This window comes from Typopeltis vanoorti, chromosome 23 (assembly GCF_054136105.1).
Source record: "Typopeltis vanoorti isolate ZY-2024b chromosome 23, IOZ_Tvanoo_1.0, whole genome shotgun sequence".
In the NCBI taxonomy this organism is placed as follows: domain Eukaryota; kingdom Metazoa; phylum Arthropoda; class Arachnida; order Uropygi; family Thelyphonidae; genus Typopeltis; species Typopeltis vanoorti.
In genome coordinates, this window is record NC_143571.1 from 32,410,380 (window position 1) to 32,428,767 (window position 18,388).

The following is an 18,388-nucleotide window of genomic DNA, read 5'->3' on the forward strand; positions in this document are numbered from 1 at the left end:
CTTCGGCTATAAATCCTAAACAACCAACCTTTATTTGGGCTTTGGCTATTATCTCCACCTTGGATGGACAACTCCCTTGATACCATCAGCATCAATCTCCTCCCTTTTTGTCCTGTCTATCTTAATGTAAAACATTATACCCTTTTATCTCTATTCCTATCAGGATGTTGTTCTCATTCAGCCATTCTTTACTTATTCTGTGATTTTTTTTTTTTGTGAACTGACTCAATCAATGCAACAATTTCATTATCCTTATTTTGGATACTTCTGACATGTCTAAAGAAACATAATAGTTAATGTTGAGTACAAGTCCTAAGACATCAGTTTAAGGATGTGATTCTTCCATACCTTCTCCTATGCATTTCTCTGTATCACCACCAATCCCACTACTCTCTCTCTCTCTCTTCAGCCTCAAACCCCCATTCTCCGTTTCAGGCAATCTTAGTCCTTTTTTGTCAACTCACACATTCATTTCTGCATCTAGTAATCGCACTTTTCACGTAGTGTCTCCTGTCTTGTGTTTCTGCTGTCTCATTCCCTTTCGTTTGGTGTCCATTCGTTTAGTGTAGTGGTTAAATTCAGCCAAAGCCCTCCAGGGCCCAGCCCTGGAACTTTTTTATGCATCAGGCCCAGACCCAGAACATTTTTCTGTTTTGTGAATTTTCTCCCTTTTACAGTAATTATGCCTACATTATTGTGTTATTATTCAACAATTGTTTACAGTTTTGAATGCATATATAAAGTCAATATCAACAGTTGTCTGATTACGAATGCATGATGAAAGGGACGGGTAGGTTTGGAGCTTCCCGTTATCTTGCAGCCATTGACAAGCAAATATTATTGCAGCGTTGTATAGCAGAATTTTGACAGACTCATTGATATTTTGTCTTTTCTGGTTTGCAACACTGTCAGCAACAGTCAATAACCAACAATAGAACAGCAGGTTAGCAGCTGTTTATCAGAACTCGTGATTGTGAGAAGCACAAAGAAAATCATGTAATATTTTTGTTTATGTAAGCCTCCCATTTCAACTATGGATAAGTACATTGGTACCTACTTTAAACAGAAAAATAGTTCAGATGACAGTCATAATACAAAATGAGTTTGTAATGACAGTTTGAGTGTAGTTTCTGAAGAGAGTCCTGAGCTTATTCATTTAGAATTTAACCACTGATTTGGTGCATGACCATAATGAGTTGAAATGGTGAGCATAGATCATAAATGGTATGCTAGCAGAGCTGTGTGAGAAAAAAGGAGTGAATGCCTGGGATGATTTTGACAGAATTGTATAAGAGAGCAGACTTCTTTTAAACTGATTCAGTGTAATTCAGCTGGAAGGTTCTTGCTGATAAGAAAGAGTAATAACTACACTGACTGCTTTTCCTACAATACTGTTATCTTTTACTGTTCTCAACAAACTTCTTAATATCCATTCTCACATTCTCTGTTTCTAAGTTAGCTGCTTTCATATGAAATTGACAGTTTTTCCCTCTAGGAAATTCAGTTTAATTTTTCATACCAGGAAAACTCGCTGTAGTACACATGCACTTAGTAGACATAATATACTGGCTTCATAGTCATAGTTGCTTCTGCTGTAATTCTAACTAGTACTTTTATCAGTTCTCTCCTTCCACTCTTTGTTCTGGTCCTTTCCTATCATAAGGCTGTCATTAAGCATGTGGAGTCAGAGTTAGAAGTACTGTTAGCTCCATAGAAGATTCTCTTAAAACATGTGACAATATGCATTAAGCTTTCTTCCACCTTTTTTTTTCTTTTTAATACTGAATTAACTTAATATCTTCTATTCTTCTGACTACTTCCAGTATTTCACCCTTACTCATGCTTTCAACTGAAACTGAAATATTGAATTTCACCAATATGAAATAATGATGATTGACTATCATTAACCATCCACTCTTCAGAGTGGAGTCGGTCAGAAAATATCAGAAGACAGTTAGAAGATGATTAATCATTATTTACCCTATTGCTGACATATCAAAAGAGCTACCTGGGATTTTATTATAATTATTCTGGACTTCCATGGAGTCACTAGACTCATCATGAGAGGCCTATCTTAGACAGCACAGTACCACTCCTTAAACCCATTTGCCTTCTGCACATTCACCACCCTATTAGTCAATGATTTCATGGTCCAACCACCCTCCATACAAAAAAAAATAAAACAATTCTCACTCTCCTAATCACTACCTCTTTTTGCTTTGTCTAGAGATGATCTCTTGTCCTTGTTACTTCCCCCATTCTGTTATATGTAAAATCTTCCCCAGTGTCAATCCTGCAAATACCTCTCCACAGTTTAAATGTCTCAAACATATCACCCACTTTGTCTTCTTTCCACCAAACTCTGTAGTTTGCATGTCTGGCCAGGGGGTAGGGGTACAGGGGGAGATATCGAATTCATGCATCAGCAAATTAGTGCAATGAGTGCAGGTTTAGTGATTATTATGGAGGATTTTAATTATGGTGATATCAATTGGAAGGAGGAAATATCACGTAGCAAAAAGGAAATGGAGTTCATACATCTTCTACGAGATAATTACTTGAAACAGCACATAACTGAAGGGACACGTGGTGTTAGAGTGTTGGAGTTGGTTATTGGTTCAGAGGATATATGCATTAGTAAGGTGTCCTCCTTACCTCCAATTGGTGAAAGCAATCATGTGGTATTGACTTGGGAGGCTGCAAATCTGTGGATTTTTCTGTTGAGAAGGGGGTATATACGGAACTACAGGTTAGTCAATTATAACAAGCTTCAGAGTGAGCTTGCGGCCATCCCATGGCAGAACATATTGCAGGGAAAAGATGTTAGCAGTGCATGGGATAAAATCAGCGGGTATATGAGGAAAGCAATAACAGATTGTTTCTCCATGGTCAGGAAGACAAACAAGGTAGGCATCAGATGGATGAGCAGTAGTATCAAGCTTGATCTGCAAAAAAAAAAAAAAAAAAAAAAAAAAAAAAGATGTTATGGAGAATTTACAAGGAGAAAGGCAATCAGTACACCCATGAGCAGTACAAGGCTCAAGCTAGGAAGGTTACCAGCATAGTAAGAAAAGCTAAATCAGATTATGAGAAGTCCTTAGCCAAGGAGATCAAAGGTAATCCCAATGAGTTCTTCTGCTATGTGGGCAAGTAAAAAGAAGAATGACTTCAGAAGGATAACCTTAGTGGGTGCCAATGGTATCGAGGTGACCAATTCAGATGTAATAGTAGAGTTACTGAGTGATCACTTTTCAAAAGTATCACCCAAGTGAGGATATCTCTGTACCTGTAGTAATAACTAGTGTGAGAATTGAAGTTAAGAAATCAGAGGTATTTAATATATTGCAAAATTTGAATGCAAACACTGCTGCAGGTTTAGATGGAATATCAGCTAGGGTGTTGTGTGAATGTGCAAAGGAATTGTCAACCTCCTCTTACTTGGATATTTAACTTAAGTTTGAACTCTGGTATGGTCCTTAGGGAGTGGAAGTTAGGAAAAGTGGTTCCTTTGCATAAAGGTAGCTCTAAAACTGGGGTAGTTAATTACAGACCAATCACCATCTCAGGAGTAGTGGTAAAAGTATTGGAAAAGTTGGTTAAAAACAAAATTCAAGAATGGGTGGATCAAGATATGATACTCTATAGAGGCCAACATGGTTTTGTTAAAGGTAGATCCTGCCTTTTAGCAATCTATTAACGTTTTATAATAGAATGACATCTGAGTTGGACAAAGGAACTGGCTACACAGTGGTACTTCTGGATTTTGCTAAGGCCTTTGACAGGATACCCCATGGAACACTGTTATGCAAATTGGAGCAGATGGAAATGGATACTAAATTGGTGATATGGATAGGAGAATGGCTCAGGGAGAGATTCTAGAAGGTGGTGTATGGAGGAGCAGAGTCCAGGATGAGGCAGGTGACCAGTGGTGTGCCTCAGGGCTCTGTGCTTGGGCCATTGTTGTTGAATTTGTATATAAATGATATAGGAAATGGCTTAAAGGGAGATATTCAGTTGTTTGCTAATGATGCAGAGTTGGGTAGCACAATAAAAAATCAAGCTGTTGTTGAAAGTTTGCAGGATGATTTAAATATTCTGGTAGAATGGGCAAAAGGTAATGGATGTCAGTTCAATGTGGAAAAGTGTAAAGTTATGCATTTTGGGATTAAAAGATTACCAGCTGTACTACATTGATGGAACAGTACTCCAAGAGATTGATGAGGCTAGGGACTTAGGGATGGTGGTAGATAGGGAGATGAAGTTCAGGGGACACATTGCTAAGGTGTCCAAGCTTGCACATAGGATTACTTGGTTGTTGAGGAACACACTGACATCCAGAGATAGAGGTTATTATTCCCCTTTATAATGCATTGATACTTCCACATTTGGATTACTGTGCTCAGGTCTGGTCACCTGGATTCCTTGGAGATGAGGAGGCTGTGGAGAGGGTTCAGAGAAGAATGACTAAGTTGGTGAGTTATGTATAAAATGCTCCCTATATTGATAGATTGAGAGCTTGTGGATTGCAGAGGTGGGTTGATAGGTGGATAAGAGGGGATATGATAGAAACATTTTAAATTACTGAAAGGTTTTTATAGGATTGATGCACGGGAAATGTTTCAGCTGTGTTGATAGTGATGGAAGAACAAGAGGTCATCCCAGGAAATTAAAGAAGAGTGTGGTTAACAAGGGTGTGAGAACAAGGTTTTTTACCTGGAGGGTGGTGAATGAGTGGAATTCATTGCCTGACTTAGTTGTGAGTTCTTTGTCTGTAAATGAATTCAAGAAGAGATATGACAGATATTGTTTTGCTAGTTTGGGTCTCCTGCGATGAGTCTACTGACTCCATGGAGATACCCATAATAATAATAATCCTCATAACTAACATTGTGAAGTCCTGATTTACTTTTTGTTATTTATCTGCTTCTGTACCCTCTCCAAGATTAATTTATCCTCTGTTCATATCTTGATGACCAGATATGAGCACAGTAATCCCAATGCAGCGTAATCAGATCTTTATACAATGGAATCACAATCAGAGGTCTTCTTAATATTGCAGCAATCCTCTGGGTTATTTTACCTTCATCACCTTGAAGTATATCTCCTAAACTTCAAATTTTTATCCACTCTAACCCTAAGTTTCTTGCTTCCTTTACTTTCACTAGTATATTTCCGCTAATAAAATATACTGGAGGAAGTGGAGGAGGCATTGGTTCTCTATGCCCCGTCAATACTGTACTTTCTTATTTCTTTTTAAGAGTTCATGTCACCTTCTTAGTCTACTCTTTTGTACTGTTGATATAAATTATTATGACACTCATACTGGTTATACCTCCAAGTTGCATGCATAATGTTACCATTGATTCATTTCACTTATACCTCAGTACGTCTATTGTTAACAGTAACTTGCTACTGTTAACTATTTCTTAACTAACAGTATTGCTGTTTATAGATTGTGTTGCATTTTATATTTTGGAACATTTTTCTGTCATTTGAATTTGAGTGCACACAATACTCTCATTTCAGAGTATTGTGCATGTGTGTTCAAAAGTGTGTATGTATACAGCTTAACTTCTCAGAGCTGTGAATTTATTTTATTTTTTAATGTTTTCAGGATGTCTGTTTCAACACTGTCAGCTCATAAGGACAACATGGCAATGGGAAATTTGATTTCTGTAGTAAATAAACTTCAGGATTGTCTTTTGGCATCGGGTCAGTCACAGGTTGATACTAGTTTACCACAGATCGTAGTTGTTGGTTGTCAGAGTGCTGGAAAAAGCAGTATCCTTGAGAACATTGCAGGAAAGTAAGTATTACACAGATATACACTGTTGCTTCATGTTGTTATTATTATTATTATTTTGGCATCTTCATGAAATCCAAAAATTCCTCATTCCTCATTACTCAAATTCCATATTCCTCATTATTCACACAATGTATATCAGATGTCTCCCTAAATTCATTCACTTACAGTGCATTCTCAACTACCTATTGTAACCATCCACTTTTTTTACCACCCTCTAAGTAAAAATGTACTCTCATATCTTTTAGATTATTATTGATTACATGTGAAATTCAACAAAATGTTTGAAATTGTTCAATTTCCTGAACAGTTTCAAAATATTTGAAGTATTCAGGAAATTGAAGGCTTTCATTTATTTTTAAAATTATTTTATTTTCTAAAAATATAAAAAAAATGCAGCAGGAGGAGGAAAGGTGGCTGAGGTAGAAGAAATAGTTGATTTGCTGTGTAATCACCTTGCATGTATCATCTAGGTGGAGGCAACGAAGCAGATATGTAGGAACTGATGCCAGAATAGAGGTAGATAAACTAAAGGTTCTTAGAATATTATAAAATTAGATATTGCCCTGTGTATTATAAGAACATGCAAGAGAACTGGCAGTGATTATGACCAGATCGAAGGAACAGAAAAGAAAGGTTGTTCTATCACTAAGGTGAGATCCAAGATAGAAGTTGTAAATTACAGACCTATCAGTATCTCAGATTTGTAGAGAAGATTTTGGAAAAGTTGGTTAAGGTATAAAGGATTTGGTAAAAAGAATTGTGAGGCAGCTTGGATTTGTGAAGGGGAGGTTTTAGCTTACTCACTTTCAAAAATAGAGTGATGCTTGAGTTGGACAAAGACAATAAATGCATTATGATAGTGTTGTACTTTGCAAAAACAGTTGATAGGATATTACTTAGAAATCTCTTAAGTAAAGTGGAGCAAATGAAGTTAGATAAAATAGATAAACAGCCAATGAGTATAACACAGTTTAATGACATATCAACCTATATTTGGTATATACATGGAAGACATAATGTCTCCCATATCCTTGGGATATGTTGGAAAGGGTCCAGAAAAGATTCACAAATGTGGTCAGTGGTCTTTGGAATGTAGAGTAACAGGACAGATTGAGAAAATGTAAGTTGCAAAGCCTCGTGAATAGGAGGAAGAGGGAGGGGATATGATTGAGACATACAAGCTAGTCAGCGGTTGTTATCAGGTTGACATGGAAGGGATTTTTCATAGAATGGGAGAGAGGAGTAGAACAAGAGACCATTGCTGGAAACTGTACAAGGAGGGTGTGAGCCAAGGAGTGAGAAACAGGTTCTTTGCATGGAGAGTGGTGGGTGAGTGGAATGCATTGCCTGAGTGTGTTGTGAATGTAGACACGTTGAATCAGTTTAAAGCATGGTTAGATGAGCATTGTGTGCAATAGTGTGTACCTCCCACAATAAGTCTCTAACTCCATGGAGATCAGATGTTAATAATAATAATAATGGCCTAGAGACAGGAAGAAGTCGGTTTTCATACCACTGCACAAGAAGTGAGATATGAAAGATTGCAAGAAGTATAGAAGTGTTAGTTTAATAAAATCTTGCTTGCATGAGAGATTAAAGATCATTCTAAATAAGATTGAGACTGAGATGCCTGAGGAACAAGCAGATTTTAGGAAAGGCTACCAGAGATTACTATTACTATTATTACGGGCAACTCCAGGGAGTCATTAGACTCATCAAGGGAGGGCCCCAAATCATATTCATCACAACTATTCAACATTCATACAGTATCTATCATACCTCGCCTTAAACTCATTCACTGTCACAGCATCCACCACAGACTCAGGGAGCACATTCCACTCATTCACTAATCTAAAAGTAAAGAACCCAGCTCTAACACCTTTACTAACCACACTTTTGCCCAGTTTCCATGGATGTCCCTTAGTCCTCCCACAACCAGCCCTATTCTCAAAAATATCTTCTGAATTAATTTTATAGAAACCCTTCAGTAATTTGAATGTCTCAATCATATCTCCCCTCCTCCGCCTATCAACCAATTTTTGCAACCCACAAATCCTCAACCTGTTCTCATAAGGTTCATTCCACAGACCTGCTATCATCTTGGTCACTTGCCTCTGAATCCTCTCCACCTCCTCCCCATCAAGAAGAAACCTAGGTGACCAAATCTGGGCACAGTAGTCGAGATGGGGTCTTATCAAGGCTCGATTGTCTCTGCTTGTCAACGTATTCTTCAGCAACCAAGTGATTTGATGAGCTGATTTGGCCACTTTTGCAATGTGTCCCCTAAATTTCAATTCCTTATCCACCAACACTCCTAAATCTCGTGCCTCATCAATTTCCTGGAGCACAGTTCCACCAATGCAGTAAACTGCCACCAATCTTTTCACCCCAAAATGCATAACCTTACATTTTGCCACATTAAATTGACATCCATTCTCCTTAGCCCAGACCTCCAATCTATCCAAATCATCCTGCAAAATTTTGACGTCATCTGCATTCACTATTGCCCTACCCAACTTCGCATCATCCGCAAACAAATGAACTGTTCTTCTCAGATCCTTTCCTATATCATTAATGAACAAATTAAACAGCAGAGGTCCAAGAACAGATCTTGTGGTACACCACTAGTCACAGGCCGTCTTGTGGACTCTACTCCTGAGTAAACCACTCTCTGATATCTCTCCGTCAACCATCCTCCTATCCATCTCACCAACCCTATGTCCATCCCCATATGCTGCAATTTACTGATTAGAATTCCATGTGGTATCCTGTCAAAGGCCTTAGCAAGGTCTAGTAGAATCACTGTAAACCCATTACCCTTATCCAGTTCAGCCGTCACTGTGTTATAATATGTGAGCAAGTTACTGAGGCATGACCTACCCTTCACAAAACCATGCTGTCCCCAATACAGTATCCCATTTTCTTCAATCCAATCTTGTATTTTCCTCTTGACTATTTTCTCTAAGACCTTGATAATGATTCCTGTTATGCTGATTGGCCGGTAATTTTCAACAGCAACCTTGGAACCACCTTTGTGCAGCAGAACTATTTTCCCTTCTTTCCACCCCTTGGGACTGACCCAGACCCGAGGCTCAAATTAAACAAAATGGTCAAGGGCACTGACAATTCTTTATCCGCTTCATGTACGATACGAGCTGGTATACCATCCAATCCCACAGATGTATTGACATTGAGGTTCTGTAATAGACTAGTTACCTCTACTGCATTCATCACAATTCCAGTATAAGCTGTTGGTTCTTCTATTCCTGCAAAGTCACCACCTGGATGATATACTCTTACAAAGTGCTTGCTCAGTAATTCCACAATATCGACTGATTCGGTTACCTCCCTACCCTCAGCATTTTTTAAGATCATTCTACCATGAGCATTTTTCCTTTTACTTGCAACATGTTGAAAAAACTGTTTGGGATTCTCTTTAGCCTGCATGGCCAATTTTCTTTCGTAATCTGCTTTTGCTTTTCTTACCACCCTTGTTACCATCCTGGCCTGAGCTTTATACTGTTCCTGCACCTGATGGTCACCTTTCTCCTTAAATTCCCTCCACAATTGTTTCTTTTTTTGCAGCTCAAGTGTTAATAGTGTTATTCATCCATTTAACCCCTACTTGATTTATTATTCGGACTCTTGGTATACAGTCAACCATTGCCTCCTGCAAACAGTTCTTAACCACCTCCCATGCACTATCAACATCCAGCCCTTGCAGTTTTACATGCCATGGCACTGAGCCAAGCACACACCTAAGCTTGTCATACTTACCAGCCCGGTAATTCCACATGTACCCTGTCTTAATTGTAAATTCCACTCCTTTAGCCACCTCCCAAGTCGTGACCTTATGGTCACTCTCACTAATTGGTGGCAACATGGTCATGTTCGTTACAGCAACATTCTCAGTTGCAATTACAAGGTCCTGCACTCTCTTACCCCTGGTATTTTCCACTACATGTTGCTGTAGATAGTTGTCCCTTAATAACCGCATAAAATCCAATTCCTTCCTCCCATGTGCCCTCTCCTCTTTCCAGTCAATGTTACCATAATTGAAATCACCCATAATAATTACCCTCCTTCCACTCATTTCTTCTATTTGCCTATGCATACTATCCCCATCATCTATTCCATCACCTGGTCTATAGCAGCACCCAATTGTATATTTTGTTCTGCTAGATTCTATCTCACGCCAAATAGTATCAAATGTACTCTTTTCTCTATCCTGCAGTTCAACTTCTATACTCCTTGGCTGCAGCTCATCAGCTATCATCAATAACACTCCTCCCTCCTTTTTATTCACCCTGTCACTCCTGAACACGCTATACCCATCGCATTCAATCCCACTAGCTTTATCATCTTCTGTCAGCCATGTTTCACTAATACCAACAACTTGCGGCCTGGAAGTGCCAACCATGGACAAAAACTCTTCCTTCTTGTTTCTAATACTCCTGGCATTAGTGTACATAAATTGCAGATGTCCATTTGTCCCATCCCTACTTTAATGCCTTATACTAACTATCCCATTCTGATTTATTGTCCTTCGTACTTGCTCGGGCATAATATACTCATTCATACACTCAACTGCCTCCCTAAAGTCTGCATATCTAACCCCCCCCTTAATAAATCTAGTTTCCCTGAGTCTGTACATCCACTTCCACATCATTCATCAACACTTTTTCAAGTCTCCATACACCAACTCCATTCAAATGTAACCTATCCATCTTATATAAGTCCTTTCGCCCATCGAACTCATTCCACACATCCACAAATTCCACACCACTCTCCATGCATAACCCATGCATAAAGTCATTGGCAATTATGGCCCTCCTTCTAAACACTTCGCTGTCATACCGTGGTAAGATACTCACTATTCTAACTCTCTCACTCTTCTCTTTTGCTACCTCAAATAATTCCCTCACATCCTCTATCATTTCCATTTTGTCCTCTTTCTAATCATTTGTTCCTGCCATGATTATCATCTCTTTCACCCTCTGTTTTTGCAGTAGAATAGATTCGCTGATGTCCTTTATGTTCGCACCCAGCTGGTACGACTTCGTTAAACTCTCAACTATTACACCTCTTAATAGAGAATCCCCATACAGCACTCGCTCCTTCATTTTATTGATGTTTACGAACATTCTATTATTTGCCGTCACAGACTTTCGCCGGTTATTTGTCAGTACGCTCAGCACGCATTTTTCCATATGCTCCAGTTGCCTTTTAGCTCTGTGTATCACTCCGTTCAAACGGGCAATTTCACTACTCGCATTTATCTCACCATTTTCATTATCAATCAAATCATCCATTCATTCTGTGTTTCTGCCTTCATTTACACTTTCAACGACACTCTCACACCTATCTGGCACTACCACGCAATTCTCTAGCACACCGTCATTTTCTACATTCTGACTATCGTTGTCGTATTCTGACTATGACATATTAACTCCACTATCACTTTCTAACCAGACTCCCACTGCTCTTCGCAAGGCATACATCTCACAGACAGCACATTGCATAAATTCGTTTACATCAGAACTCTTAAACAAACATGGCGACCTGGCCGCCAATTTTTTCTTTATCGGTGCCATATGTACGCTATCTTATCTTAAAATTAATAATTAAAATAACAGAAAAAACACAAAAATTGCACAGACACACCAAGAAACAAAAAGCAAACAATACTACTTAAAATTCTAGTAAAATTTCTAATGTTAACACAAAATACTACTAATCTTTTCAGGAGCTCTCGACAAGCCGACGATCTAATCAGTGTGACACCAAGCGACGATATTTCCAAATATGCTTTGCCTTAGACAGAGCATTGAAAATTATAAAGAATTTAGCAGCAAGTTTACATACCTGGGATTCATTATTAATGTGAAGAATTGCAGTTCGGAAAGCATCAGAAGAGGACTAAGAATGGTTAAAACAACAGTCAGAGACCAGTCCAAAATCTGGTAGGATGGATCTATCTCTACACAAACAAAGTTAAGAATTTTGAATGCAGCTGTTTTCCAATAATGACTGATGGAAGTGAGACTTGGAACCTAAAAAAGTCTGATAGAAAAAAAAGGACAATTGCTTTTGAAATGTGATGTTACAGAAGGCTGTTGAGGATATCATATACTGAAAGGCAATCAAATGGATGGCTACTAGAAAACATCGGCAGAACTTTAAAGTTCCTTAAAGATATTTACAGAAGAAATCTGAAATACTTTGGACATAGTGAAAGGATGGAAGGAGGACTTCTCAGAACAGTGACAGAAGTAAAGTTCCTGGAAAGAGAAGAAGGGGTAGATAGATGGTGTATGGAGTGACTAATCTTCAGAGAGTTGAAGCTTCCAGAAAAGCATATGATAGGACTACTTGGCGAGGTCTAGTGTGGAACATCACCAAGGAAAGAAATGACCATACGGCATCTTGATGTTCAATGAGTAGATGGATGGAATAAAATCCACATGGCTGCCTTGTGGCAGTATGCCCAACTGATGTCATCACATGGTGGACAGAGCAGTCATTGGAAATTATGTAATAGGAATTAATGGGATGGCTGTGATAAGTATGAGTGGTCATAGTCACATACACCATAAGTTAAGGACAGTCAGTGTGTATTTGTTATGAGAGGTCAATCTAGTGAAGCTTATTAACTCTTATTGTTTGTCACAGTGAAAATTACAGTAGCTTGTGTTTTGTAACAGTCAAATTATAGATTTAGTCATGTTAAAAGTAATTAAATATATTTTACTGAGTACTTCAGGCTTATTTACAATTAAAAAAAAAACATAAGTGTAACTCTTCCATAATGATTCTTGTGACTCCATGAAAGTTTGATAAGTAATCACATTGCCTATGATTTTATTTATTCTACTTTATTATTATTATTATTACCCAAGACCCCATGGTGTTCAAAGACTCATCTAGGAGGTCCTTTTATCATACACACATCTCATCATACCGTGTCTTAAACACATTCAAACTCTTTGTAGACACCACACTCTCAGGCAAGGCATTCCAATCATTCACAACTCTGCATGGAAAAAACCTGCTTCTCACTCCCCTACTCACACCCTCTTTATACAGTTTCCAGAGATGACCTCGGTTCTCCCCTGATCCCCCACTATTTTCTGTAGAACCTCTTCAGCATTGATCCTATAACAACCCCTTACTAACTTGTAGGTCTCTATTATATCTCCCTTCTTCTTCCTGTCCACCAGACTCTACAAGTTGCATATTCTCGATCTTTCCTCATACTCGACATTCCAAACTACCTTAGTCATTCACCTCTGGACCCTTTCCAACATCTCTTCAGCCTTCTGAAAACCAGGTGACCAAATCTGGGCACAGTAATCCATGTGTGGCCTAATCAAAGCCTTATACAACTGAACAAGAATCTCCCTACTTCTACAAGTCAGTGTCCTCTGCATTATTCCCAGAAGCCTTTGTGTTGTCTTCACAAAGGTAGTTTTTTGAAAATCCCCCCAAGCTGCATTGATCTCTTTTCCAGCTAACTCCTCATTCCATTTACAGTATTACTTTGTATTATTTACAGTATTACTTTGACAAATGGGAATGACGTGGGAATTAGGAATAAAAAAGAGTGGTATGATTGATTTAGGTGCTGTGAGCTTCCTGTGTGTTGCAATTGACCAAAACATTTAATGAAGGCTGTTCCTGACCGATATCTCATTGAACTGTGTGCAGGGAATTGAGTAGGATCGGTATTGGCAGTTGCATGCCTATATGCAAAATAAGTTTTTAATTCGGTAGCTGGAATGTGTAGGAATTAGAAGTAAAAAAGAGTAACAGGATTGATTCAGTTGCTGCCTTTTTTTTTTTTTCCCACAGCTTTAATAGTTTGCTGAACTGAATATATACAATAAAAAAAGTAATGTAAGGTTGGTCGATTGGTAGAGCCTCTTCTACTAATGGGTTGCAAAAAGTTAAGCAGGTTTGAGCGTGGTTAGTAGTTAGAAGGGGACCAATCGTTCGATGGTGTTGGCACATTCTCCCTCGATGAGTCTTTGGACTCCCTGGAGGTGTCACATAATAATAAAATGCTCACAGTAAAAAGAAATAACTTACAAATAATAAAAGTGAAAGTACTACATTCAGACTGTTATATAATGTTATTAACCAGTTCTGTTCATCATTATTTCAGAGAATTTCTACCTCGTGGTCAAGGTGTTGTGACAAAGAGGCCAATAATAATCCAGCTTATTCCTTCTACTGAAGGTGGGTATTTAAAAATTTCATAACAAATCACTTTTTAAATTTAAATAACATGAAATATTGATTGGAACCTTGAAGATTGTAACTTATAAACAATGAATTCTACCTGCCAACAGTTGTAATTTTATTTTTCTTTTATTTAATTTCAATAACTTGACAATGAAAACAATGCTACATACTATGGTTCCACATGTAAGACCAGTCGTACCCCAACAATATTCTGAGCTACGTTAACAACATTGAATAACATGATCCAAATCTATACTCTGACAGCCTACTCTGCAGTTCTTGTCGTTACTTCTTCTCTGAGTTGTATGAATTAGAGTCTGCAGAGCATTGATTCTTGTCCTAATTAAATCTATATATTGAAATCTGGGGGCAAGAAATGAGTCCCATCCATGATCCACTGATGTTGAAAAGAAATATGTTTAGATTCTGTAATGCAGCTCTATCGACTGAATGGTGTAACATTAAAACCATATCCTTTGTTCAATCAAGGCAGCCAATCAGTGTCCTTCCATCAAGAGGTATGTCGATAACCATCCTTAGTACATGAAGTCATATAGTCAGCAAGACATAATTCTGAACTGGAGAGAGAAAATTTCTGTAATCTGGATAGATGTAATCTAGGCACTAACCATTACAATGAGAGAATCAGAAGGCCTCCATGATTAACAGTGGCATGGAAAAATGATAATGGCACATCGTGAGGGAGATGAACAGACTGCTGAATGAACTGCCTACATCCATCCAGGAGAGTACTGAGAGAGAGAATTTCAAATAATCTGAAAATTCTGTTCTAAATACCAAACCTAAAACTTTTAAAGTTTAGACCTCTTCCAGTAAGTTACATACCAACCAATGAAATTTATCTACCTAAAGACAGTTGCAAATGTCTATTGTATCTAACTTCATTTTCTCCACTTTACTTAAGAGATTTCGAAGTGATATTCTGTCAACTGCTTTTGCAAAGTACAATTACAGTGGGATTTTAACCCATAGCCTGAATTAAAGTCTACTGTTAAAATTCCCAATTTGGAGAATGAGTATGCTGTTCATTAATAATATTAAGAGATCATTATTATATGCAATTGTACTCTTGGGGTTGTAATCATACAAAAGTGCTAGAGGATATTGCCAAGTTTCATTTTTAAGAAAGAAGACTGTTCTAATAATTCATTTTACTTTATTATTATTATTACATGACACCTCCAGGGAGGCCAAAGATCGAGGGAGGGCACCTGCTTCACAACTCTCTATCTTCACCACTCAATTTGCCAACTGCGACGAACCTTGACTGCTTTCATCATCTACACCAACACCCTCTACTGCCGATAGTATTTTCACAGATAATCACAAACATCCATGCCCACGCTTGGATTTGAACCCGCAGCCTTTTGGCTGGAGAGTGGATATGCTAACCATTCTTTGGCCAACCAGGCTGGCATTTATGTGTATTTAAAAATCAGATCGGGCTAAGAAAACTGTGGATGAGTAGCTTGGAGAAGAGCAAGCTGGGTTCACTCCAAATAGAAATTGTCGAGATGGTATTTTCACTTTAAGACATATAGCTGAGAAATTGTGGGAATATAACAATGAGCTGTATTTAAGTTTGTAGATCTGCAAAAGGCATATGATAAAGTGTTAAAAGAAAAGCTGTTCAAAGTGCTATAGTTATATGATGTAAATGGGACATTATATCAAGCAATACATAGTCTATATTTGAATTGTAAGTTAGCAGTTAGAATTAGGTTAAATGTTCTCTCTTACTCTGATTTTATGTTTCTTACCATACTGGTCACTCCTCTGGCCTGTGCTTTATGCTGTTTATGTACCTGCTCAACACCTTTCTCAATATTACACACATCAGACTGCCATATGTCACTTTGGTATGCATGTTAAAGAGATTATGCAAGCTGTTGCATGAATATCTATAACATTACCTGCACAGAACATGACAGCATTCCTCCATGCAGATTTTTTATTCCATCATGCAACCTCTAACTGTGCCAGTTAAGGAAATCTTGCATTCCGTCACCATCTATATGCAGGTATTTAATGCATCCAGAGCAGAGCACTCTGATTTCCTTCCTATCTATTACTGATGACTCAAGATCTGAGAACTGTGTTGGTTTTGCTGCTGTATTTCCTGACATATCCACACAGATTTCACTTGATTGCAGTAAATTATACAGCAGAGCTGTGTATAACTGAGTTCTTTACAGGCCAGGTGCTGCAAGGCTCTGTAATTCCACAGCCAATGCTTTGTGAGGTTCTACACAAAATGTTGTATATGAGGTCCTTCACTTTGATAATCCAGCTATGCTGGATTCTCAGTCACATTGGAATTAAAAGCACTGAGACTACAGATGCAGATTCTAGATCTGTTCATAATTTTATTAATAATATTAATATAGTATTAATTTTATTAATACATAATTGAATTAATTAATTAATCAATAACCACTGTAATACATTAATATACTTGATTTTTTACATAATATCCAATGCAGTCTTTTGGGACTTTCAAGTGAAGATGCTAATAAATTACACTTTGGAATTGCTGCTTCACTCTTTAGAAGCAAATTACTACCATGTAATTTATCTACTACTGAATTCCATGCACTGTTTTCCTTAAAGCAAAAGAACCATATCTATTTCGAAAGCAGATAAATCAACACCTATAGCGGTAATGGATAAGGCCAACTTCATGAGGAAGGTAGACTGCCTTTTATAGGATGCCTCCACCTATCAAAAAATTAGTTATAATTCTACAAAAATACAGATTAACCAATTTAAATCAGCTGTTTGATGAATTGTTAGTTGGGATCACAATACTTTTACTCAAAGAAAGTGATCAACAAGCATGTGAACAGTACATAGCATAAGCCAGAAGGTATGGTAAGGAAAAAAAAAAAGAGTATGGAAGGAAATTAGCAGTGCCAGCAAAGGGTAATTCTAATCCCAAAGAGATTGGTGCATGTGGCAAGTAAAAGGAAGAATGATTATGGTAGAATAATTCTGATGAATACTAAAGCAGATGAAATAGTTAAATCACTGAGTGATCACTGTAAAGGTATATCATCAAAGTGGAGATATTGTATTAACAGATGTGACAGGAATTAATGTGGAAATCAAGGCATATGAACTACAGGTGTATAGCATATTACTGAACCTTATTGTAAGTGTAGCTATGGAATTAGATGATATATCAGCTTGCACATTACAACAATATGCTAGCTAACTGAGAGTGCTTTTGACCAGGTTGTTTAATTTAAACTGTCTGTTCTGGTTAGGTTCCAAGAGAGTGAAAAATAGTTTCATTGCATAAAGGAGGCTCCAAAAATGAGGTAGCAAATTATTGACTGATGAGCATCTCAGACGTGGTGGTCATGGTATTGGAAATTGGCTAATGGCAAAATTCAGGAATGAGCAATTATATGGAAGCAGCACGCTTTTGTGAAAGGTAGGTCACAAAACATAACAACAATTTACTGCAATCTGCAATTTACTCACTTTTTATAATAAAATGACAATCTGAGCTGCATGAAGGGAATGACTGCACATGCTAGACTTTGTCTCTGGAACTTTGTCATATTAAATGGAGCAAGTGGAGATGGATAGAAAGTTGGTGATGCAGATAAGGGAGTGGCTGATGGTAAACATTGAGAGTAGTTTATAGAAGATTAGGGTCCAAGAGATGGCCTGTGTTTAGGTATTGTGCTATAGGACTCCTTACTTGCTCACTGCTCTTTAATTTGAACATTAATGATATAGCAAATGATCTAAAGGGAAATATTCAGGTGTTTGCTGATGACACAAACCTGGGAACAATAGTTATTATTACCCCAAGACCTCATGGAGCCAAAGACTCATCTGGAAGGTCCTTTTATCACACACACAGCTCATCATACCGTGCCATGAACACATTTAAACTCCTTGCAGACACCACACTATCAGGCAAGGCATTCCAATCATTTACAACTCTGCATGAAAAAAACTTGCCTCTCACTCCCGTACTCACACCCTCTTTATACAGTTTCCAGGGATGACCTCTGGTTCTTCCCTGATCTCCCACTATTTTCTGTAGAACTTCTCCAGCATTGATCCTAGAACAACTCCTTACCAACTTGTAGGTCTCTATCATATTTCCCCCTCTTCCTCCTGTCCACCAGACTCTGCAAATTACATCTTCTCAATCTTTTCTCATATTCGACATTCCAGAGGTCAGAAACTACCTTTGTCAATCGTCTTTGGACCCTTTCCAACATCACTTCATCCTTCTGAAAACCAGGTGACCAAATATGGGCACAATAGTCCATGTCTGGCCTAATCAAAGCCTTATAC

The 18,388-nt window shown here is 38.0% G+C and overlaps 1 protein-coding gene across 1 annotated transcript in view; it reads left to right on the forward strand.

Moving 5' to 3' along the window:
• LOC150093744 (dynamin-1-like) overlaps positions 1-18,388 on the forward strand; it is a 300,405-nt gene that overhangs the window by 26,733 nt on the left and 255,284 nt on the right. The window contains exons 2-3 of the mRNA XM_090412966.1: positions 5,615-5,806; positions 13,971-14,044. Coding sequence (XP_090269092.1) covers positions 5,615-5,806; positions 13,971-14,044 — 266 coding nt within the window. The remainder of the gene's footprint in view (positions 1-5,614; positions 5,807-13,970; positions 14,045-18,388) is intronic.